Raw genomic sequence first — 24,395 nt, forward strand, 5'->3', positions numbered from 1 at the left:
GTGCTCCCCGTTCCCCTGCTCCTGAGCACAGCGCACCCAGGGAAACTCCGTATTGTGTCCCAGGTCTCGGCGAAGTGCCCGGATGCCCGCCGCCCTCCCCTGTACTGCCATGACGTGGCCACGCCCCCGCGTGGCTCTGCGTGCCACGTCACCGCTTACGACAGTTCCGGGGGCGCAGCGGGCGATGACGTAGATGAGCGTGCCCTCTATATGAGGTTGGGAAGCGCCCGAGTCGGCCTTTTCCGCCCGCTCCCCCCTCCCCCCGAGCGCCGCTCCGGCTGCACCGCGCTCGCTCCGCGCTGTCAGGCTAGCGCCACTGTCCCCAGCCGTCACCATGATCATCTACCGGGACCTCATCAGCCGTGAGTCCCGGCCGCCCGCGGGTCTGGATGCGGGTGGGCTCGGGGAGGCCGGGGCGCGAGCACAGAGCTTGGGCCGGGAGCCGCCGCGTGCGCCCAGAGGGCGCGGGAAATGGCGGGCCTTCGCCCGCTGACGGACGGCTCTCTGTTCCCTTACAGATGACGAGCTGTTCTCCGACATCTACAAGATCCGGGAGATCGCGGACGGGCTGTGCCTGGAGGTGGAGGGCAAGGTGAGCAGGACGTCGTGGGGAGGTTGGCCGGTCGCCGGCCGGCCGGGCTGAGCTTGCGGGGAGGCCGCTGGAGCTCGTGCAATCCTTCCAGCCGCCTCCAGGCGGAGGAGACGCTCTTTCCGGCCTTGGGTTTTTCTAGAAAAGTGGAGGCGGAGCCGAGCCTGGAAATAGGTCCGCGAACTCAGCGCCATCCTCCTTCCGGGCGAACAGGGACATATTGTCTCCAAGATATGTTTGCGCTGTCTGCTCTTAACCCCGTGGCGATCCGAGAGAACCCACAGCAACTTGGTTCCGCTTGGTTAGAATGACCACGGCTTTCGGTCAGGGCAGCAATTATTTTGGGGGAGATTAAAATGTTTCAGGGAACTAACAGATCGTTGCCGGCGTATAGGATTTTTTTTCTCCCCATTCAACTAAATTGTTTTTTCTAAATGTAGATGGTCAGTAGAACAGAGGGTGCCATCGATGATTCACTCATTGGTGGAAATGCTTCCGCTGAAGGTCCGGAGGGCGAAGGTACCGAAAGCACAGTAGTCACCGGTGTTGACATTGTCATGAACCATCACTTACAAGAAACCAGCTTCACAAAAGAGGCCTACAAAAAGTATATCAAAGACTACATGAAATCGTAAGTGACGTAAGCACCCTGTGTTGGTGGTCAGGGTCCTAGGACTTTAGTTATAAAGGACTGGGGAAAGGAGAACCTTTTGTTATACAGTGAAGTTGCTTTCCAATAATGTGAGGATACTGGGACCAGCCAGCTGGCTTTAGCTTTGAAGAGTAACAGTTACTTTAAGAGTTAAGATGCCTGGGATTGAATTTTTTTAAGTGGTTTCTTGACACCTAGTAAACTGTATCATTGTTTTTGCTCATAGCCATTTCCTGTTGAGGCTTATATTCTTTTACTTTACTGGAAGAAAATGATTTTTTTTCTCAATTCAGTATTCTGATGACCTGTTACTTTACTGTTTTAGACTCAAGGGCAAACTTGAAGAACAGAAACCAGAAAGGGTAAAGCCTTTTATGACTGGAGCTGCAGAGCAAATTAAGCACATCCTTGCTAATTTCAATAACTACCAGGTGAATAAACCAAAGGGTTGTATAACCTTAACTGTGGGATCAGAAAACATGGCTCTAGCTGTCCTGGAACACCCTGAGGCCCAGCTACCCCTGCTTTCTGAGGTTAAAGGCATACAGCACCACAGTGGGCAAGGAGCTGGTATTTAAAATGGTAGACATTGCTTTCTTTTCATTCAGACTGGGTTATCTGTAGACCAGGGGGGCCTTGAACCCAGAGGTTACCTGTCATTGCAGCTTAGGTGCTGGGACTAAAAGTGCGTGCCAACATATGGTAGCATGTGTTACTTTTGAGTACCAAAGATTTTTCTTCCCAAATGTTGGCTAGGGTTATTCTGGATCTCCTTTTTATGTTTGTGTGTATGTGACAGTCTAATTGTAGGTTTTCTTCTTAAGTTTTTTATTGGTGAAAACATGAATCCAGATGGCATGGTTGCTCTCCTGGACTACCGTGAAGATGGTGTGACTCCATTCATGATTTTCTTTAAGGATGGCTTAGAGATGGAAAAATGTGTAAGTATCTGTTAAATTAGAAAAGATAGGAGTGTGGTGATTCTTTGCCATCTGCAGGTGGTAGGCCTTGTAGATTGTGAGATTTGGGCTCTTTATCCTGTGGGATCTGACAAGGTTAGTGCCTTGAACATGAAAAGGTTCTGGAGACAGACGGGCTTGCTTGTGTAGAGTGCTTAGGGTCGTGTGAGTTTGACACTAGCCTGGTATAAACTCATGCAGAATGAGTGAAATGGGGCTAGTGTCTCTGCCCCACAGTAGTTCAAGTCCATTTCAACAGGATGTTTCTTTTTAGTGTTTACTAACTTCAATAAGAAGGAATACAACAGTGTCTGTTATATAAGGGACTGGTAGAGTCAGGGTAAAACAAAAGTTCCTCGTCCTGGATTTTGGAGGCTTGTTTTGCAAGCCAAGTAGGTGAGCTTAGAACGGACTAGAGAGTGGGTGGGCACCAGGACAGTGGGGTGGAGCACAGTATAGAGTCAGCAGACTCCGTGAGGGGTGTTCTGCATCCACTGATAGACCTCGAACAGTTTATGGTTGTTCTTCTGGTTTGCACTAGGATGCAAAAGGAAACTCTCCCTTCGCTTCCTGCCTGCCTTTGTTTGTGGCAGTCCAGATTGAATTGGGGAGTACATCTCTACACTAAGAAAGTGACAACACTGAGGCTGAGGGTAGTTATTAATGCCATCTCTTTGTTTTCCAGTAACAAATTGGATCTATCGCCTGTCACCATAATTGGCTGCTGCTTACCATCCATACAACACCAGGACTTAGGACAAATGGGACTGATATCATCTTGAGCTTTTATTTTGACCGTGATTTATTTGGAGTGGAGGCATTGTTTTTTTTTTTTTTTAAAGAAAAAAAAAACATGTCATGTGGGTTGTCTAAAAATAAAGTGCATTTAAATTCACTCAAGAACTCCTCTTTGCTATAATTGTGTCTGAGAAGCTAGAGCCCAGTTGAGCATCCTAGGAAGCTAAACCTCTAGAGTAAATGCTACAGTGGGGACTCCACGGGACTGGAAAGTGCAGACACAAGAGTCTCAGTTGCACTGAAGGAGAGATGGGAAGTGGACCCTCACTCATCACCTTCAGTGGAAGAAAGAGCTCACCAAACGCACAAAAGACCACCTAGCAGGGAACGAATACTATCTGCTTTCAGAAGTAGAACTACGTACGTCTCCTGGACTAATGTCAGATTCCTGGTAACCAGAGTTAGCAGTTAACAAGCTGGCCTGCACTACCTTAGAGTTGTACAGACATGGCACAGACCACGAGTGCTGGCTGTTTTCAGGTTGGGGTTAGTCGGTACCTGACTGGATGCGATGTGAGGAAGCCAGCAGCCATGCTTCATTAGCCCACGAGACCTGTATGGATTGGATCTTGAGAAACAGAACAGCATACTATCTTCTGTAGAAGTAACTGTTTATATGCCTGATAGAATAGTTGCCTAAAAATAGATTTTGAACTTGTGAAATCCCGTACTTGCTGTTGCTAATGAATCTCCTAAAGCTAAAACTAAACTTCATTTGCCATCTAAGGTTTCTCCAGCAATGGAAGTCTAAAAATGAGCTAAGTTTAAGGAGGTGCTAGCACCCCTCTGTGATGTGAAGTTCAGATAACTGGATCCTGGCTAGGTGTTGTGATGAAAGGGGAGGTCCTGCTGTGTCTAGGAAGCCACTTGGCTGTCTTTGAAGTGCTGTTACTGGGTCTTGAGGCCACTGTCAGCCATTACATTTTTGTGGAAGGAACTTGGGAAAATTTCAAGTCTAGTGCTAGCCCTAGAGAAGTGAACAAAGACAGCAGAGGCTTGGTAGGGGAGGAGGACAAGAAGCCAGTGGTATGAGTATGCATGCATGTGTGTGGGTTTGTACATGTGACTGCAGACACCCATAGAGTCAAAGGAGAGATTCTCTGCAGCTGGAGCTTCCCATGAGCACTGGGAACCAAAGGCAGGTCCAGCTGAGCCTTAACGGGCTGGCAAGATTTGTTTTTGAGATAGCTTTTTATAAACCCAAGGTTGGCCTTAAATAGCTGAATAACCTTGCCTTTGCCACCTATGTTCTAGGCATGTGTCTCTTGCTTAGTTGTTTGGTCCTGAGGTTGAATCTAAGGATTATGGGGTTAGCAAGCACACCACAGATATTGGCTTCATCTTGGGGTTTTTTTTGTTTGTTTTGCTTCTAGAGAGCTAGACCTTGAACTCCTCAACCTCTTAGTGCTAGTTTGAGGCTTGCCCCACCATACAAGATTTCCAACCCCTTCAGTCACACTTTCCCAATTGTCCCTGCAATGTTCTGCAGCATGGCTGAGTCCTGGTGTGTGCCTTGTGTTTCATATGTGGTCTTATTTCAGAAGACCAGGAATTTACCTCATGAATTATCGAGGCTTTTTTTTTTTTAAATTTATTACAACTTATCTTCTAATTATTGCTAGAACCACTTAGAGAAGAATAACAAGCACCACAGTTCCACAGCACTGCACAGACAGGGGTGTGTACCACTTGATCTCTCTGATGTTGAGTTTGCTACAGATTTGGTACAGATTCCGAGTACCTGTGGATCCTAGACTTTGTTGTATGTGTAGAACAATGGGATGAGAAAGGCCTTACAGTGTTTGTGAAAACCTTTGCAGGATGCCACTTAAATGTGGGTGTGAAGGAGCAGCCAGGTGGCTATCTAGAAGGAGATACCTTCTATCTAGAAGTAAATACCTTCACCATCTAGAACATGTGGGGTATTCGTCAGAGAAGACTGCTTGGATGTGGGATTAAACCAATAGAAAGTCTTAGCCAGCCCATGACTATACTGGATGTTTAGTGTAGCACTGAGTCTTGGTCTGAGCTTTTTTTTTTTTTTTCTTTTTTCTTTTTTTTCGGAGCTGGGGACCGAACCCAGGGCCTTGCGCTTGCTAGGCAAGCGCTCTACCACTGAGCTAAATCCCCAACCCCTTGGTCTGAGCTTTTAGCCACAGAAACAATAATTAGGGGCTGTATTAGGGTTCTCTAGAGTCACAGAACTCATGGGTAAGAGAATTTGTTGATGACTTCTGTAGTCCAACTCTCCAACAATGGTCAGCAGCAACTGTGAATCTAAGTCCAAGCATCTAGCAGCTGCTGAATCCCACAAGGCAAGCAGACGAATAAGAAAGCATCTTCTTCCAATGTCCTCTCCAGCAGAAGATATGACCCCGATTAAAGGTGTGTACCACTGTGCCTGGATCTGGAATTTGCTTTGTCCCAGATGACCTTGAACTCAGAGATCTCCTTGCCTGAGATTCATAGCCACTTTTCCTCAAGATCTCCATGCCAAGATCCAGGTCAGAAACTCGTATCTCTGAGCCTCAAGATCAGGATCACAGGTGAGCCTTCCCATTCTGGATTGTAGTTCATTCCAGATAGAGTCAGGTTGACAACCAGGAAGAGCCACTATAGTCCACCCCTTGAAATAATCCTTTTTCACATGAGGAAATTAATCCCTCAGAGTCTGATAAACCAGCAGTGACTTTCTCTGAAGAAAATGCCAGACAATACTGATGTTTCTCAAGGCCCACCAATAGTTTCTTCTAGATCTATAGCCAGATTCAAGGCAAAACAGGCCCCTAGAGGGGAGGTAGAAAGTGTAGTCCATGAGTAGCTTAATGAGTTTGCTAATTCAAGTGGAAGTCTGGGGACTATGTCTGGGAACGGATTTTAAGGGCGTGGGATAATGGTGGAAGGAACATAAACGAGATCAGGCTGAGTTGATTGGCGTGGGTCCTCTGAGTGGAGATTCTAGGTTCAATATGGAAGCCCACACAGTTAAAAAGGATGTCAGAAGTGTGTTTGAATGGTTGGCTGAAGTGTTTATCAAACAGTGATACCGGAAAGGAGGTGCCTGATAATCCTTGGCTTAGTGTTGATGAGGGGATTTTAAGGCTCAGGGAAACTGCAGTGCTAGAGTGAATATGTTGTGTAAAACCTAATCCTCCACAATGGGAGGGCCCGAAGATACGCCCTTCATGAATCCTGGTGGGCACCAGCACATTTGAAGGGTTTTGTTCTTGCCCTTTTCTTTGTGCCAGACCTTAGGATTGGAGATGTTTCTGCTCAATTAGATGAATTAAATGCAATGGGTTTAATTGGGCCCCAAGGTAACAGGGCATTGAATCTCCAGAGACAAGGTGATCATAGTTATTATAATGGACGGCGTAGACAAAACAACATTTATAATGATATAGCCCATAATGGTCAGCACAGGAGAGGTAAAATTTATAATGGCATGACTCGTTGGGACCTTTGGAACTGGCTAATCTGTCATGGTGTTTCCAGGCATGAAATAGATAGGAAGCCTACTACATATCTGTTTGATCTGTATAAGCAGGAAAATTCTCAAACAAACGAAAGAAAGGCCACATTGGATCATGGCAAAAAGCAATCTTGGCCAGTGAGTCAGTTTCCAGACTTAAGTCCATTTGCAGAGCTAGAGCCCCTTGAATGAAGGGGTGACCAGGTTCCCCTGAGGAAGGATCTTGATATGACACCAAAAAGTTTTATGGTAGCCTTTCTCCAGTTCTTCCCCAGAGGAACCTACAGCCTTTTACAGGGTAACTGTACACTAGGGGAAAGGGAATAACCAGACTTTCCAGGTCTATTGGATACTGGTTCTGAATTGACACTGATCTCAGGAGACCCCAAGAAACATTGTGGCCCTCCAGTTAAAGTAGGGGCTTATGGAGGACAGGTAATGGAGTTTTGACTGATGGCCAGCTCACAGTTGGTCCAGTAGGTCTCTGAACACATCCTGAGGTCATTACCACAGTTCCAGAATGTATAGTTGGGATAGATATACTTAGAAATTGATAGAATTCTCACATTGGTTCCCTGACCTATGGAGTGAGGGCCATTATGGTTGGAAAGGCTAAATGGAAGCCTTAGAGTTGCCTCTGCCAAAGAAAATAGTGAATCAAAAACAGAATTGTATTCCTGGAGGAATTGCAGAAATTACTGCCATTATCAAGGACTTGAAAGATGCAGGGGTGGTGGTTCCCACCACATCTCCCTTTAACTCCCTTATCTGGCCAGGGTAGAAGACAGATGGATCATGGAGAATGACAGCTAGCTGACTATCGAAAACTAAGTCAGGTAGTAACCCCGATTGCAACTGCTGCACCAGATGTAGTTCTGTTACTTGAGCAAATTAGCACATCTCCTGGTACCTGATATGCAGCCATTGATCCAGCAAATGCCTTCTCAGTTCCTGTCCATAAGGACCACCAAAAGCAATCTGCTTTCAGTTGGCAAGGCCAGCAGTATACCGTTACAGTTTTACCTCAAGGATATATTAACTCTGCCCTGTGTCATGACTTAATTAGAAGGGATCTTGATTGTTTGTGTCTCCCACAAAATATCACATTGCTGCACGGTATTGAGGACATTATGCTGACTGGACCAAGTGAGCAGGAAGTAGCAACCACTTTGGACTCATTGGTAACACATGTGTATCAGAGGATGGGAGATAAACCCAACCAAAATTCAGGGCCATCTACCTCAGTGACGTTCTTAGGAGGCCAGTGGTGTGGGGCATGTAGAGATATTCCTTCTAAGATGAAAGGTAAATTATTGTACCAGTTCCCTCCCACCACCAAGAAAGAAAGAAAGAAAGAAAGAAAGAAAGAAAGGAAGGAAGGAAGGAAGAAAAAAACAGTCTTGGCTTGCTTTTTGGGCCATAGTGGAAACTGAATGTTTGACAATAGGACAAGTTACCATGCGACCTGAACTGCCTATCATGAGCTGTGTGTTTTCAGACCCTCCAGGTCATAAAGTAGGACGTGCACAGCAGCAGTCTATTATCAAATGGAAGTGGTATACACATGATCAGGCCCAGGCAGATCCTGAAGGCACAAGCAAGTTGCATGAAGAAGTCGCTCAGGGGGGTTGGGGATTTAGCTCAGTGGTAGAGCGCTTGCCTAGCAAGCGCAAGGCCCTGGGTTCGGTCCCCAGCTCCGAAAAAAAAGAAAAAAGAAAAAAAAAAAAAAAAAAGAAGAAGTCGCTCAGATGCCTATGGTTTCTACTCCTGTTACAAGGCCATCTGCTGCCAAGCATGCACCCGTAGCCCCATGGGGTGTTCCCTATGAAAAGCTGACTGGAGGAGAGAAGGCTAGGGCCTCTCTTACTGACGGCTCTGCACATTACGCAGGCGCCACCCAGAAGTGGACAGCTGCAGATTACAACCTCACTCGTGGTACCAACTTCTGCCTTAGTTAGGGTTTCACTGCTGTGAACAGACGCCATGACCAAGGCAAGTCTTACAAAGAACAACAATTACTTGGCACTGGCTTACAGGTTCAGAGGATCAATCCATTATCATCAAGACAGGAACATGGCAGCATCCAGGTAGGCATGGTACAGGCAGAGCTGAGAGTTCTACATCTTCATCTGAAGGCCGCTAATGGAAGACTCATTCCAGGCAGCTAGGACTAGGGTATTAAAGCCCACACCCACAGTGACAAACCTACTCCAACAAGGCCATACCCCCAAATAGTGCCCCTCCCTGAACCAAGCATATACAAACCACCACAGGGGCTTAGTTCCCCCTTTGTGTCCCCCTTCATGCTGGTTGTGAATGCCTACTTCAGTGGAACAGAATTAACCAAGGACACTGTACTGCAGAGGTTAGCACCTCATGATGTACATAACCCTGATTCTTAGTGTAAAAGCCATCAGCTCCCTGGTGGTTACAAGCTTTCTCTTCCCGGAGGAGTGTCAGCATTGTAATGTATTCAATTCTAGATCCTTAATAGACTATTGCTAGGCATTTGTGATTGTACACACCTTTTATTCTAGCATCCAGGAGGCAAAGACAGGTGGCTCTCTGTGAGATCAAGGCCAGGCTGGTCTACAGATTAGTTCTAGGACAGCCAGGACTACACAGAGAATCCCAGTCTTTAAAAATCAAAAGGAAAAGGAGGAGGAAGAAGTAAGAAAGAAGCTAAGAAAAAGAAGAAGAGGGGCTGGAGAGATGGCTCAGTGGTTAAGAGGACTGACTGTTCTTACAGAGGTCCTGAGTTCAAATCCCAGCAACCACACGGTGGTTCACAACCATCTGTAATGAGATCTGATGCCCTCTTCCTGTGTGCATGCATGAAAACAGCTACAATGTACTTATATACAATAAATAAATAAGTATTTAGAAGGAGAAGGAGGAGAAGAAGAAAAAAATTAGGACCTTTGATTTTAGTATATAAATTCTATATATACAATTATATAAATTATACATATTATTTTTATATATAATTTGTGTTATTTCGAACAAAAATCCCTGAGTAATATACTTAGGAAGAAAAGAGTGCTGCATACCTTCCATTGACTGTGTTAGCTGCTGGAGTAGCCAGCTCCCACCAGGTAAGTCGATAATGTCATCAGTTTATCCAGTGAGTCCATCCAACCTCACTCACTAGTCCAACCATCACAGCAGCAGTGATAAGCTTCAGCCCCTGTGCCTGTCAGCAGTCGAAACAGACTTCCACCACGGGGCATCTTTTGAACTTGTTATGTATTTAGAGAGCCTGTGGATTGTGGATTTCTGTGTTACACATGGTTTCAAACAATGAAGAATGGCACTGAATGATCTGTCATATGCTGGGCCATAGAAATCTCAGGGTTGGGGTTGGGGATTTAGCTCAGTGGTAGAGTGCTTGCCTAGCAAGCGTAAGGCCCTGGGTTCGGTCCCTAGCTCCGAAAAGAAAGAAAAAAGAAAAAAGAAAAAAAAAAAAAAAAAAACTCAGGGTTTCCAGCCCAGGGATGGCTCCACCCACAGTGGGCGGGGCCTCCCATCAATCACTAATTAAGACCGTGCTGAAGCCCTATCTTAAAGATTTATTTATTTATTTATTTAAGATTTATTTATATATTATATATAAGTACACTGTAACTGTCTTCAGACACACCAGAACTCATTACAGTTGTGAGCCACCGTGTGGTTGCTGGGATTTGAACTCAGGACCTCTGGAAGAGCAGTCAGTGCTCTTACTGAACCTTCTCTCCAGACCCCTGCAGCCTGATCTTAATGGAGTCATTCTCTCTTGAGCTCCTTCCTCTTCAGTCAAGGCGACATAAAACTCGCCAGGGCAGTTTCTAGCCCTGATCACACAATCGAGTCCCTGCTCCATATTTAGAAGAGTAGATAAATCCTTGTTCATTATCAGAGAGCACATCTGTGGCCTCAACTAGAGCAATGGGTCATAAAATTATTCCTCCCAAGGGATTGTCCATCATTCCTGTTATCTTTAGTTGTGTCAAAATTCACAGGTAGAAAGTTATTTTTTGGACTTTTGAAGTAATGACTTAGGGAAAAAAAATCACAAAAATAGCACAAAACACAAACCTTTCAACCAGACTCCCCGAATACTAGCATTTTATTGTCCATGGTGTATTATTCTCTCTATACTTTTTTTCTAAACATTTTGAAATGAGATTGAAATTATGATGCTACTTTACCATAACATGTCAGCATGTGTAATTTTTTAAAGTTAATGTATAGGTATGTTTTGCCTGCATGTATGTATGTGCACCGTGCAACAGTGCTTGCTGCCAATGGAGATCAACAAGAGCATCGAATCCCCTATGACCGGAGTAACAGACAGTTGTGATCTGCAATATGGACAGTAAGAGCCAAACCCAGGTCCTCTGCCAGGGCAGCAAGCGCTGTTAACCACGGAGTCATCTCTCCAGCCCCACAGGATGTTCTTCTTGAAAAGCAAAAGCATTTTATTTTACAGTCATAGTATGTCTTGGTCAGGGTTTCTATTCCTGCACAAAACACCATGACCAAGAAGCAAGCTGGGGAGGAAAGGGTTTATTCAGCTTACACTTCCACATTGCTGTTTATCACCAAAGGAAGTCAGGACTGGATCTCAAGCAGGTCAGGAAGCAGGAGCTGATGCAGAGGCCATGGAGGGATGTTACTTACTGGCTTGCTTCCCCTGACTTGCTCAGCTTGCTCTCTTATAGAACACAAGACTATTAACCCAGGGGACGGCACCACCCACAATGGGCTGGGTCCTCCCCCCTTGATCACTAGTTGAAAAATGCCTTACAACTGGATCTCATGGAGGCATTTCCTCAACAGAGGTTCCTTTCTTTGTGGTAATTCCAGCTTGTGTCAAGTTGCCACACAAAACTAGCCAGTACATGGTATTATTAAAAACCAAGAACTTGGGGCTGGGGATTTAGCTCAGTGGTAGAGCGCTTACCTAGGAAGCGCAAGGCCCTGGGTTTGGTCCCCAGCTCTGAAAAAAAGAAAAAAGAAAAAAAAATAAGTTTAAAACTGTAAACTTGCTGATGTAACCTGTACCTCTAAAAGTAGAAAAAAAATCTCAATTGATGTTGCATTGCATGGTGAAGAAATAAAGAAAACACAAATATTAGAGAGAGAGAGAGTGTGTGTGTGTGTGTGTGTGTGTGTTTGAGAGAGAGAGAGAGAGAGAGAGAGAGAGAGAGAGAGAGAGAGAAATCAATGTTAGAGAAAAATTTTTGTTTTGTATTTCAAGACAGGGTTTCTCTGTGTAGCTCTGGCTATCTGGCTGTCCTAGAATTCACTTTATAGACCAGGGTGGTCTTGAACTCAGAGATCTTCCTGCCTCAGCTTCACGAATGCTGGGATTAAAGACATGGGCCACCATCACCTGGCATATAAACACATTCTTAACAAAATCAGACAGAAACATGTCTGTTCAGCCTACCTTAGCCCCACAGTAAGGCAGTGGTGGTCCATGCTTTTAATCCTAGTACTTGGGAGGCAGAGGCAAGCCGATCTCAGAGTTCCAGAACAGCCAAGGCTACACAGAGAAACTCTGTCTCGAAAATAATAACAACAAAATCTTTCCTCCTTTTAAATTGTTTTTCCAGAAGGGACCTGCAGAACCATAGAAAAAGCTACGATTTTTCTGGACCTCCACTCAAAACAGCTATACATGTAATCTCAGTTCACTTGAGTACATTAATTCAATAGTTTCCCCCCAGGAAAGTCCAATCTGTCATTTAAATAAATATCTAAACTAAGTTTCACCTAAGGTGAGAACTGGTCAGCAAAAGTGGGGAATTGCCGCTCATAAAATTAAAAAGAAAAAACTGGATCCTTTCTCCTACCTCGCTGAGACGAAGAGAAGGTCAGTAGTCAGGGACAGTGTTAGAGGCTAAGTCCACTCGAACCTTGGTGTGCTCGTTATAATCCTTCTCCATCACATCCCAGTGTACCGCTCTTCCCAGGCCTCCCCCACTGCACAGACTGAAGGCAGTTGGAAGTGATGGACTCAGTCAGGTGGGACGTGTGTTGGGTGACTGCCCTGCTGTAATATGAGCACAGTGATAATGCCAACTGCCACTGTCTATTAAAAGTAAAGGTGACTAAGCTGCTGAAATTTGGTTAAGCAATGTGCTCCCCTCCGCTCCACAGATAGGGAAGAGGGTGAGCATGGGAGCACTCCCCTCTGCTCCACAGACAGGGGGGAGGGTGAGAATTGGAGCACTGGGGACTTTATGGAAGAGAGCTAGTTTTCAGGTGTGCCCAGTGCCATTGGAGGCCAGAGGAGGGCATTAGATCTCCTGGGACTAGAGTTACAGTTGTTAGCTAGCTTGTAGGTCCTAGGAATTAAACCCTGGAAAAGCAGCCAATGCTCTTAACAACTGAGCTCTATATCCAGCCCACTGTGTATATATTTTAATATAAAGTCTACAGGACACAGGATAAGATAAGATAATGAGGACTCAAAGGAACAAATAAAGAGGTATATCTTTTTATACTTCGGTTTGGTGACACGTGAGCAGGCACACAGTATGTATGAAGAGTATCTTAGTCAGGGTGACTATTGCTGTGATAAAGCGCCATGACCAAAGCAACTCAGGGAGCAAAGGGTTCATTTGGCTTACACATCCCAAGTCACAATCCACTGAAGAAAGGCAAGGCAGGACCTCTAACTAGGCAGGAACCTGGAGGCAGGAGCTGATGCAGAGGCCATGGAGGGGTGCTGCTTACTGGCTTGCTCCCCATGGGTTGTTCAGCCTGCTTTCTTATAGAACCCAGAACCACACAGCTCAAGGATGGAACCACCCACAGTGAGCTGGGCCGTCCCCAAACAATCACTAATTAAGAAAATGCCCCACTGGCTTGTCTGCCTACAGCCCATTTTGTCTGGAGGCATTTTCTCAATTGAGGTTCCCTCCCCTCAGGGAAGCTGAATACAACTAGCTTGTACAAAGAAGCTTGAGAGAACGGCAATGGACCGTGAGAAATTGGCAAAGCCATGTTCATTCAGAATTCATTCAGATTCTTCTCTATCCTATTGCTGAAGAGCCTCCCTTCCCCGTTCTTTGGGGGTGAGGGGGAAGTGGGAGCTGCAGGGGGTGTCCTCTCAAATAGAGGTTCTGTGATCTGACTGAGGAAAATGAGGATGGCCTTTCCACCTTGAATTTTCTTTAACACCAAAGTGGCATCTTGTAGGCTATGAGGCCTTGCACCCCATCCTTAATGTCCTAAGAGCCCCGTGGAGGCCAGCTCTGTGAGACCTGTGAACTGCACAGAACACCTGGCAAATGTTCTTAACTTCCCATCAAGTCCTTTGATGGTTTTGTTGAATGTTCATCCTTTCTAATCCCTTGGCCTCTTTCTGTCAGCGACTGTAAGTGGGTCTGAGATCTTTACCGTTTGCAAGCTAATGTGTTACTACAGTTTCACATCCATATTTTGACAGGAGACACCAAACCCAAGCGTCAGAATATAGCTCATCGCTGAGGCAGAAAAGCAGCTGGAGCAGCAAATCGCAGCGGATCCCACACCCTGTTCCCCAAGGGTGATGTGAAAGTCAAGTGCTACAGCCTATGCAGAGGGGTGCACTGCAGAAGATCCCCCCAAATCTGAAGACAGACTTGTAAGGCAGTTAGCACCTCTGCTTCCTCCTCCCAACAAAGACATCATTCTTCACCGGGGAATGAATAGGGACTTGTCTCCAGGAGAGTGGGGAAGGTCACATGACTTCCATGCTATGTCCAAACTTCTTCAGAAAGACACACTAGCTTCCAGGACTGTCAGTTACCCTAAGACAGTGGTTCTCAACCCGTGGGTGGCCCCCCCTTTTGGGGGGGGTCTCATATTTGATATACTGCATATCAGTTATTTACATTATGATTCATAACCGTAGCAAAATTACAGTTACAAAGTAGCAACAAAATATGGTTGGGGGTCACCTCGACATGAGGAACTGTATTAGAAGGTCAAAGCATTAAGAAGGTTGAGAACCACTGCTCAAAGATGTCTTTTGTTCAGAAAACCCACACCATGCTGGAAAATGAGAGATTGATAGATAATAGTCCCCGGCACTGTTGGTTGGGGAGGAAAAGAGGGGGGGAGGAAGAGGAAGAGGAGGGGGAAGAGGAGGAGGAGGGGGAGGAAGAGGAGGAGGAAAGACAAAGAGTAAGAGACACAAAGTAGAATTGTAGAGATATGATACACTTGGCAGCAGATGGCTGTGGCAGGTGACTTAAGGTGGGAGCTGGGAACCCTCCGCCAGAGCTGTATCCACTGTTAACTGCAATGGTAGCCCCGGAAAGGGTTTTAGTGCGCAATTCCAGCTTATAGTTCATCATTTGGGGGAAGTCACTGAGGTGGGAACTCAGAACAGCTGATGACACTGCACCCATATTCAAGAAGCTAAGAGCACTGAACGCACATGCTCACCTCCAGTTTGCTTTCTCCATTCTTTTTTTTTTATCCATTCTTTTTTTTTTTTTTAAAGATTTATTTATTATATATAAGTACATTGTCACTATCTTCAGACACACCAGAAGTGGGCATCTGACCTCATTACAGATGGTTGTGAGCCACCATGTGGTTGCTGGGATTTGAACTCAGGACCTCTGGAAGAGCAGTCAGTGCTCTTAACTGCTGAGCCATCTCTCCAGCCCCTGCTTTCTCCATTCTTACACAGTTCAGGATCCCCTGACTAGGAAATGGCGCCACCTAAGGCTACATGTATGTGGAGGTCAAAGGACAACTTGCAGGAACTGATTCTTTCCTTCTGCCGTGTGGGCCCTGGAGATCAAACTTCAGCAGACACCTTTACCCTCTGAGGGTAAACAATTTGATGACCCTCTTCTGCACTTTTTATAGTTTTTTAAATCATGTGAGTGCATGAGTTATTTGTTAGATAAACTTCATTTTAAAAAAAATACTGAGGGTTGGAGAGATGGCTCAGTGATTAAGAGCACTGACTGCTCTTCCAGAGGTCCTGAGTTCAATTCCCAGCAACCACATGGTGGCTCACAACCATCTGTAATGAGATCTGATACCCTCTTCTGGTGTGTCTGAAGACAGCTACAGTGTACTTTTTTTTTTTTTTTTTTTTTGGTTCTTTTTTTTCGGAGCTGGGGACCGAACCCAGGGCCTTGCGCTTCCTAGGTAAGCGCTCTACCACTGAGCTAAATCCCCAGCCCCTCAGTGTACTTATATATAGTAAATAAATATTTAAAAAAATACTGAGTCCCTAGGGGAAGGATGGATGTCTTAGTGGTTGAGACCACTAGCTGATCTTTCAGGGGATCAGGGTTTGATTCCCAGCACCCATATGTTGACTCACAATTGTCTGCAATTCCAGTTCTAAGAGGTCAGACACCATCTTCTGGCCTCCAAAGGTACCAAGCACATAAATAGTGAACAGATTTATATGCAGGCAAAACATTCATACATATAACTAATAAAATAGCTAAAAAATAAACAAATGTAATAAAATACTGAGTCTCATACCACATCCCCTACAGCAGTGGTTCTCAACCTTCCTGATGCTGCAACTCTCTAATACAGTTCCTCATGTTGTGGTGACCCCAGCCATAACTTTATTTTCATTGCTACTGTTATGAATTATATGTGGTTTTGGATGGCCTCAGCCAACCCCTGTGAAAAGGTCTCTCAACTCCTGGAAGGGTTGACACCCACAGGCTGAGAACCACTGCTTTACAGTGTTAGAATCTCCCAGAGGTCTCTGAGTTAAAGACTTGGTCCTAAAGGTGTGTCCTAGCAGAGGTCCTTCCATAACTGGAGGCACTTCCTTGAAAAAGGATCATGGAGTCCAGCACTATGGAGGCAGAGGCAGGAAATCTCTGAGTTCAAGGACAGCCAGGTCTACAGAACAAGTTCAGGGCAGCCAAGGCTACACAGAGAAATCTTGTCTTTAAAAACAAAAACAAAAGCAAGAACAAAAGCAAGCAAGAAAGGGAATCATGAGATCTGCTCTCTTTCCTTTTTTTCCTCTTTGCTTCCTTGACACAAGATGACTGTTTTTTTTCCTGCCATGCACTCTCACCTTGATGTGTGTCTTTGTCAAGGCCAAGGCCATGAGGACACTTGATCATGGCCCGTATTCTTCAGAATCATGAGCCAAAGTAAATCTTTTCTCTGTAATTAATCACCTCAGGCGTTTCTCTACAGTGATTAATATAGAAGCATCAGACCTATCATTGTGGTTTGAATCACTGATGTCTTCTGCAGGTTCATATGTTTGAACATCTGATCCCCAGTGATGACATAGCTTTGGGAGGCTGTGGGAGGGGCCAGGCTGATGGAGGTGGGTCACTGGAGGCAGATCTCTGAGGATTATACCCTGGATCTGCTTGTAGTCTCTGTTCTGTTCTCAGCTTCCTAGTTTCTTTTCCTGTTTTTGTGACAAAATGTTTGGACAAAAGCAACCTGAGGGAGAATGGCTTTATTCTGGTTCACAGTTAAAGGTATAGTCCATCATGGCAGGGAGGTAAAGACAGCAGGAGCTTGAAGCAGCTGCTTATGTCACAGCAGAATTTATGTCAGGTCAATCAGGAAGCAGAGAACAACGAATGCCTGCTGCTGCCCAGCCTCCTTTCTCCATGTATATAGTCCAGGGTCTCAGCCAAGGGAATGGTGTCATCCACAGTGGGCAGGTCTTCCAACCACAGTTAATATAATCAAGGCATGCCCAGATATCTGATTTTAGGTCCTGTCAAGCTGACAATTAACACCAGCTGTCCCATGGGTCTCACTAACTCATGAGAATGCTGAAGTCCTCTGAAACCCTGAACCAAAATGAAACTTTCCCTTATCTTGTTTCCATTGCTGAGCATGGTGGTGTACACCTTCATTCCTAGCACTGTGGAGATCTCTGTAAGTTCAAGGCCAACCTGGTTTACTGAGTGAATTCCAGGCCATCCAAACCTTGTCTCAAAAAAAAAAAAAAAAAAAAAAAAAAAAAAAAAGGAAAAAAAAGGGCTGGGGAAAGAATGAGGAAAACATTGGCTGCTGTTTTCCCAGAGGACCCAGGTTCAATTCCTAGTCCCCACATGGCAGCTCACGACTGTCTATGACTCCAGTCCCAAGGGATCTGACACCTTCGCAGAGAAATGCATGCAGGCAAAAAGATAAAAAAAAAATTAAAAAAAAAATCAATGCACATATAAGCATATAACTCTTCGAAAACAAATTTAAAGCAGTCATTTTTATTATATGCTTTGGTCACAGGGATAATAATGACACAGAAAGTAATAAACACACCTACTAAATCAGAATATTTAGTACTTTTTAAAAAGACAGTGTCTGGGGTTGGGGATTTAGCTCTGTGGTAGAGCGCTTGCCCTGGGTTCGGTCCCCAACTCCCAAAAAAAAAAAAAAAAAAAGAAAAAGAAAAAAAAAGAAAAAAAGACAGTGTCTGATAGTACTGTGCAGGTTGGCCATAACTCCAGGGCTCCAGCAGCTTCTGCCTCAGCCTTTAGGGTAGCTGAGACCACCCGTGTCAATTGTGACACTTGCATCAGAAAGCCCAGCATTCTAAAGGCCCCTGTGGTCTACTACAGTGGGGATTAAGGAAATCTCTGCCCTGGCAGGAAACAGGGGACAGAAATGAACTGTTAAATAGTTGTATGGATAACAGCCAACTCACTGGGCTCCTGCTTCCTCCCTCCTGCTGGAAACAATGTGAACATTAGAGAGAAAGCAATGTAACAAGACCAGTGACCCCTGACTGACCCCGCACAGGCTGGGCACAGCCTGTGACTCACATCCTCCTGAGGAAGGAGCCTTGGATGCCTGTCACTTCTTTAGGTGTGGCTTGACTGCATTTTACACATGTTGTGTTAAAGCAGTATTAACTATTATTTATTTTTATTATTATTTATTTATTTATTTTTGGTGTTTTGAGACAAGGTCTTGTCATGACGTCCAGGCTGGCCTCAGATTCACTTTGTGAATCTGAATGACCATGAGTCATTTTGCTTTGGCCTCCAGGTCCTAGGATACCAGCACATGCCACACGCCCTGCTTAACACAATACTAAGCATGTAAGCATGTGCTTTCTTTTGGAAGTATTGAGGTTTCTTTTTTTTTTTTTTTTTTTTTTTTTGGTTCTTTTTTTCGGAGCTGGGGACCGAACCCAGGGCCTTGCGCTTCCTAGGCAAGCGCTCTACCACTGAGCTAAATCCCCAAGCCCTTGAGGTTTCTTTCTACCCCCACTTCTCTCTCCTCATTTCTAGAACTGCAGTGAGGGTGTAGTCTGCTGCCCCGGCCTTTGGGGGTTCCAGTGGGGATCTGGGAGGGGGTGAAAGAATGGGGGACAGGAGGTGCAAAGAAGGAGCGCAAGTTTATGACCTGATCAAGCTCTCAAACTTTATTTAAAAACAGTGGCTTATAAAGGCAAGCAGGCGAGAAGGCCACCCAGGACTCATCGATCCATCACTGCCACTACCCTCCCTATAGCCCTAAGCCTCAAATTGCAGGTATGCTGATAAGAACAGATAACTGGCTAAGTTTCTCAGAGGGTGTAAGTGGGTTTGACATTCCTGAACCATACCTGAGACAGAGTGTGTAAGTGGCTTGGCTCCTGGCAGTTTGCCTTGTGCACACACTGATGCTGCTGGACTCGGGGCTCACTCAGGAACTCAAGCTGTAGTGTGCCCTGCTCACCTTGCACACCAGATCGAATCTGTGCTATAGATATTTCCCTGTGCTATACATAATTTGCTTTTATTTTTGAAATTCCATTTTAGATTTACTAAAATCAAAGGAAGAGAATACCATCTTACATTACTTTGATACAGGTTTCTTTAAAGATTAATTTGTGTGTGTGTGTGTGTGTTACATGTATGGCATGTCCCAGAAGCCAGAAGAGGGTGGATTCCCTCAAGCTGGACTTATAGGCAGTAGTGAGCCACCTGAAGTGAGTGCCCGAGATCGAATTCTGGTTCTCTGCAGGCACACTTGACCCCTGACCCCTTTAAAATTTCCATTACATTTATGTATTTTTTTTTATGATGTGGACCTCAGACTCGAAAAGTTATGTATTTATTCTTTTTTCTTTTCTTTTTAAAGATTTATTTATTTTTTTGTATGTGAGTACACTGTCGCTGTCTTCAGACACAGCAGAAGAGGGCATCGCATCCCATTACAGATGGTTGTGAGTCGACATGTGGTTGCTGAGAATTGAACTCAGGACGTCTGGAAGAGCAGTCAGTGCTCTTAGCTGCTGAGTCATCTCTCCAGCCCTCATTTATTCTTTTATTCTTTGAGTGTGCACATGGTGTGGCTTCTCCGTGAAGGTCAGAGGCCAGCTTGCGGGCGGGTGGTGACTCTCTCCTTCAGACGCATAGGTAGGTTCTAGGGATTGAACGGAGGACGGAGGACGTTAGGCTTAGTAAGAAGCAAGAGCTGTCACCTACTGAGCTGTCTCACCAGCCCAAGATTTTTACAAACCCTGGTTTTTAAGAAGTCATAATTTTCAGATTGCAAAGAAGACGGAGGAGCGCATGCAATGCGGTGGTGGGGTTTTGGGGTCTACGTTCTGATTAAAGCCTACCACTCAGAACTGGGAGAGATGTTGACCACTTAAGAGCCTTCAGTGCTGGGGTTGAGGATTTAGCTCAGCGGTAGAGCGCTTGCCTAGCGAGCGCAAGGCCCTGGGTTCGGTCCCCAGCTCTGAAAAAAAGAAAAAAAAAAAAAAAAAAAAAAGCATTCAGTGCTCTATCAGGAGACCTGACGGGGTCCCCAGAGCATGCGTGTTGGCTTACAGCCTGTATCCTCGGTTCTAGGGAAGCGGACATCCACTCGGGCCTCCAAGGGTTCCTGCGTGGATACTATGCACTTCTATTCCCCAAGGCATGCATACATGTTTTTAAAACTCCCGAAAAAAATAATGAAGCCCCGCCGTTCACTGAACCTTTTCACTCCAAAAAGCTCCTGGGATGAAGGAAACCCAGAAAAGCTTCATTATGTTGGGGCCATGCCTCAAAGACTGAAACATGTCAGTCACAGCCTCTAAACTGCATCCTTGGTTGCATCACAGAGCAAGCGGGGAGTCAAGACCAGACAAGCAGGCAGACTGTATCCCAAGCTTCTGAGGAAGGATGATCTGTCCCTATGCCGACAATCCCCTACCCTCTCTTTCCCTCCCTGTCTCGTTTCCCAGACGGGGTTTCTCTGTCACGCTGGCTGTCCTGTTGCTCGCTCTGTAAACCAGACGGGGCAGGCCTCAAACTCACAAAGATCCTCCTGCCTCTGCCTCCTGAGCACGGGGATTCACCACTGCCTGGTCAGACCGCCAAATGCTTGGGTTAAAGGAGTTTGCAACCGTTGGGGATTTAGCTCAGTGGTAGAGCACTTGCCTAGCAAGCGCAAGGCCCTGGGTTCGGTCCCCAGCCAGACTGTTCTTCCGGGCTAAAATCTGCCGGTATCCCTTTTTTCTCTCCCCGTGTTGTTGCGCATCCTAGGAACTGTAAAATGCCAAGAAGGCGCAGGGTGAGCTGTCGTTATATAACAACATGACGCATTATCAGGCACCAAGCCCAACCCTACCTGTCACTCACCTTATTCTTACACAGTGACATTTCCCCAGATTGGTTTGTGACATTTGACTTGCTTTTTATGTTGCAAGCATTTTCTGCTCAGGTAAATAGCTCCTGTTCAAGGATCTGCGAGTAGCTCTTCTTTCAGGTTCTGCGGAAGAAGAGTGCTTCAACCCCCACCTCCCACCCCCTGCACCTCGAGTTGCTCATTGTGTAACAACAGTCTAAGTAGTGCAAACTTCTAGGAGCTGCAGGAGTCCAACCCCAGTTGTGTGGTCATTCCACAGCCACTTGAAGTCACCTACCCTGGCTGTTAACGCCCCTTCCATAGTCCAACTCTGCGGGGTATACTCGAAATTCTTAATTGCTAATTTTCAATTAGTTTACTCTTTCCCAAGAATCCCACCTAAGGAATAAAATTAAAAAGCTTAAAACCTGCTTTGTCTTTGTCTTGCTCTCACCCTTCCTGTGACTTATCCAGCGGTTTCCAGTGTTATCTCTGGGAGAAGGGAAGTTTTTCTTTCAATTTCCCATTTCTTCTGCACTAGTTACCGTGTGCGTGCGTGCATGTGTGTGTGTGTGTGTGTGTGTGTGTGTGTGTGTGTGTGTGTAGTATAATGTGTGTGTCATTATATAAGAACTTCTGTATATGCGGAGTGAAAGTCCATGTACCTTTTACTTGGGGATCTTGCCTGGGTTCATTCTCTCTGCCAGTTAAAGAATTAAAAGGCAGAAGAAATCTAACTTGTGATAAGTAAGAGTGGAGCAATCCCCAGCCCAGCAACCCGGAGCAGACGCAGCCAGCAGGAGAGACTCTGTTGAGTGAGGACGCACACACCTGCAGCAGACACACAGACAAAGGGCCCTTGGAAAACCGAGGGATGACCCAGGAAGCCAAAATTCTAGTCTCCCCTCCAGGGCCCGGGTTTTTAAGGTCTCTGAAGGGTCTTTCTCCCCTAACTGAGGGTTGGTCAGCTTGGAGAAAGGATGGCTTTCTCCACGACTGCTGTGTAACTGGGTTCTGACAGCCTTGGACTTGTTGGACGAGTCCATCGGCAGAGGCCCCCCCTGTCAGAAAGTCCCAGAAGGCCTTTGTTTAAGGATTTTCTCTCAGGTCAAGAGGCCAAGGCGTAAGAGGGGCATCTTAGAAATCTGCCACCTTAATTATCAGGGCCTCTCTCTGGGTGTCTGTCTATCGGGAAGTTTGTCTAACTCCTGTTCCCCATCAGTGTGTGGAGTCAGAGGAAACAGGCGTCACCCCCACCTAATCCCCTGAGACAGAGTCTCTCCCTGAGTCTGGAGCTAGGCTGGTAGGCAGCAAGCTCTGGTGGCATCCTGTCCCTCACAGAGGGGCTACAGGCAGGCCTGTAGCCACACTTAGCTTTTTTTTTTTTTTTTTTTTTTTAAGAATTATTTATTTTACACATATGAGTACACTGTAGCTGTCTCCAGAAACACCAGGAGAGGGCATTGGATCCCATTACAGATGGTTGTGAGCCACCATGTGGTTGCTGGGAATTGAACTCAGGACCTCTGGAAGAGCAGTCAGTGTTCTTAATCGCTAAGCAGTCTCTCCAGTCTCCACACCTAGCTTTTTCCGGGGGTGCTGGAGACTCAAACTCAAGTCCTCGGGTTTGCACTTGGTTCTCTTACCCACTGAGCCATCTCTGCAGACCCCAGACTAGGAATTTTCATGACTATAATATGCATTATTAGAAGTTTTTATTTAGTGTGGCTTTTTGAGGTTGTCATGTTATCACAGGCTTATCTCAGACCATAGCCAAGAATGACACGGAGCTTCTGATTCTTCTGCCTTTACCTCTCATCAGGTGTTGGGATCACAAACATGTCCTAGACATGTTTGTGGCCCTCAAGAGATCAGACTCAGAGTTCTGTGCCTGCTGAACAAGCATTGTACCAGTGACCTACATCCTAAAACACTGGAGATGTTATTTACAAATTAAAACATACAAGATACAGTTTGAGATATTCAGTATTTGATAATTCAATTTTATTTTTATGTTCGGTGAATACAGAACCAGTCTGTCAAATCCCTTTTTAAATCTCTCAACACCATCCACCTCTCTGCCCCAGACTGTGGAGGACATGTGAACTTGTGAACCTGCTTTGGTCAACACTGGCTTGACCTTTACCCAGTTTTGACTTTCGACTCTTGGACTCAAACATTTCACCTCCCTCTTAGAAAACTTGCACAACGTTTTCTTGGCTTTGAAAATTCTTTTGCTCTGCTTGCTTTTAAAGACGTGTGGGAGACACTGCAGCTGTGCTGTTCACTGAGCACTGAGCAGGCTCAGGCTAGGGAGAGTTGGATGGTGGAGAGGAGACTAGCTTTATGCCGATAACTGTTGAAGCTGAAGCGTGAGTAGGTGGGGGGTGCATTACACGATTCAGAATTTTTCATATTTATAAAATAAAGATGATTGACTTTGGACCCACTTCTAGGTCCCAAGAAGCTTTTAAAAAAAATCGTTAGCATTCCCGGTAATATACATCCATACCTTGACTGTATTAAATTTCATTTAGTCCTTTTTTTTTTTTTTTTTTGGTTCTTTTTTTCGGAGCTGGGGCCCGAACCCAGCCCCGAACCCAGGGCCTTGCGCTTCCTAGGTAAGCGCTCTACCACTGAGCTAAATCCCCAGCCCCTCATTTAGCCCTTATACTTCAGCCCTTGCTGGTTTTCAGTAGCCAGAGGAAAGGGTCTCCCTCTGGGAACCCAGCCTCCCATCACCTCAGTCCACCACCAGAACCCTCAGTGACCCTCATGCAGCCATCAGCACACACACTTTATTTTCCCGAATATTTTCCTTGCTCCCTGGCCTTTTTGCCTTTGAGTGAACGTTTTATCTTTTGAGTGGCTGCCCCTTTCCAAACCTAACTTATCTTAAAAGGTCCAGAGAAATAGCAGTGCCCACTAGAGGGCTCCCTCATCCTCTTCAGTCAACACCCCTCCCCGCTGGCCCTCCGCCTCGCCCCTGCCCCGGCCCTCCCGCCCGCCCCTCCGCCCCGCCGCCCCGCCGCCCCGCCCCTCCGCCCCTACCTCTTCTCTCCCTTGCCCCTGCCCTAACACGGTCCTCGCCCCACACTCCTCGCTGCCCCCCACCTCGTCGGAGCTTTGCTGAGCTGGTCTTCCACTACACTATGACGGATTTTAATGACTAATCTGGGGGCTTTTCCAACTTCAATTAAGACAGGCTACTTTAGCAGATGAACTAATTGCCTCGATACAGTTCTCTCCACTCCAAACTCCACAAGAGACGGACAGCTGTCGCTTGAAAGCACTGGTAAATTCCGCCCTTAGGAAGTCTGGATTGCTTGCAGGGCTTCAAGTTCAGCTGCTCTGGGTACAGTGGATGTCAAGTGGTGC

At 45.8% G+C, this 24,395-nt stretch overlaps 1 protein-coding gene, 2 long non-coding RNA genes and 1 other non-coding gene across 5 annotated transcripts; 2 read left to right on the top strand and 2 right to left on the bottom strand.

Moving 5' to 3' along the window:
* The first annotated feature begins 266 nt into the window (after positions 1–266).
* Positions 267–3,095, top strand: Tpt1 (tumor protein, translationally-controlled 1). The gene is given in 6 exon segments (NM_053867.2): positions 267–362; positions 519–592; positions 1,030–1,220; positions 1,567–1,672; positions 2,066–2,182; positions 2,886–3,095. Coding segments are annotated over 6 exon segments (519 nt in total). The 5' UTR covers positions 267–334; the 3' UTR covers positions 2,889–3,095.
* On the top strand, positions 2,686–2,819 carry LOC148001048 (small nucleolar RNA SNORA31). The gene has a single exon (XR_015639177.1). It is a non-coding gene; the product is annotated as a small nucleolar RNA SNORA31 (small nucleolar RNA).
* LOC148001049 (uncharacterized) lies at positions 2,985–12,470 on the bottom strand. Its single transcript, XR_015638959.1, has 4 exons — positions 12,311–12,470; positions 11,416–11,451; positions 9,521–9,729; positions 2,985–5,784 (listed from the first exon to the last, which is right to left on the bottom strand). It is a non-coding gene; the product is annotated as an uncharacterized LOC148001049 (long non-coding RNA).
* Positions 12,471–18,782: 6,312 nt separating this feature from the next.
* LOC102549099 (uncharacterized) lies at positions 18,783–21,303 on the bottom strand. Of its 2 annotated transcripts, XR_015638961.1 has the most exons (4): positions 21,032–21,225; positions 20,831–20,938; positions 20,026–20,144; positions 19,481–19,826 (listed from the first exon to the last, which is right to left on the bottom strand). It is a non-coding gene; the product is annotated as an uncharacterized LOC102549099 (long non-coding RNA). The 2 variants fall into 2 exon arrangements; XR_015638960.1 differs by lacking the exon at positions 20,026–20,144 and having other exon boundaries at positions 18,783–19,826; positions 21,032–21,303.
* Between the last annotated feature and the right edge of the window lie 3,092 nt (positions 21,304–24,395).

This window comes from Rattus norvegicus, chromosome 15 (genome assembly GCF_021556685.1).
Source record: "Rattus norvegicus strain SHRSP/BbbUtx chromosome 15, alternate assembly SHRSP_T2T, whole genome shotgun sequence".
NCBI classification, from domain to species: Eukaryota; Metazoa; Chordata; class Mammalia; order Rodentia; family Muridae; genus Rattus; species Rattus norvegicus.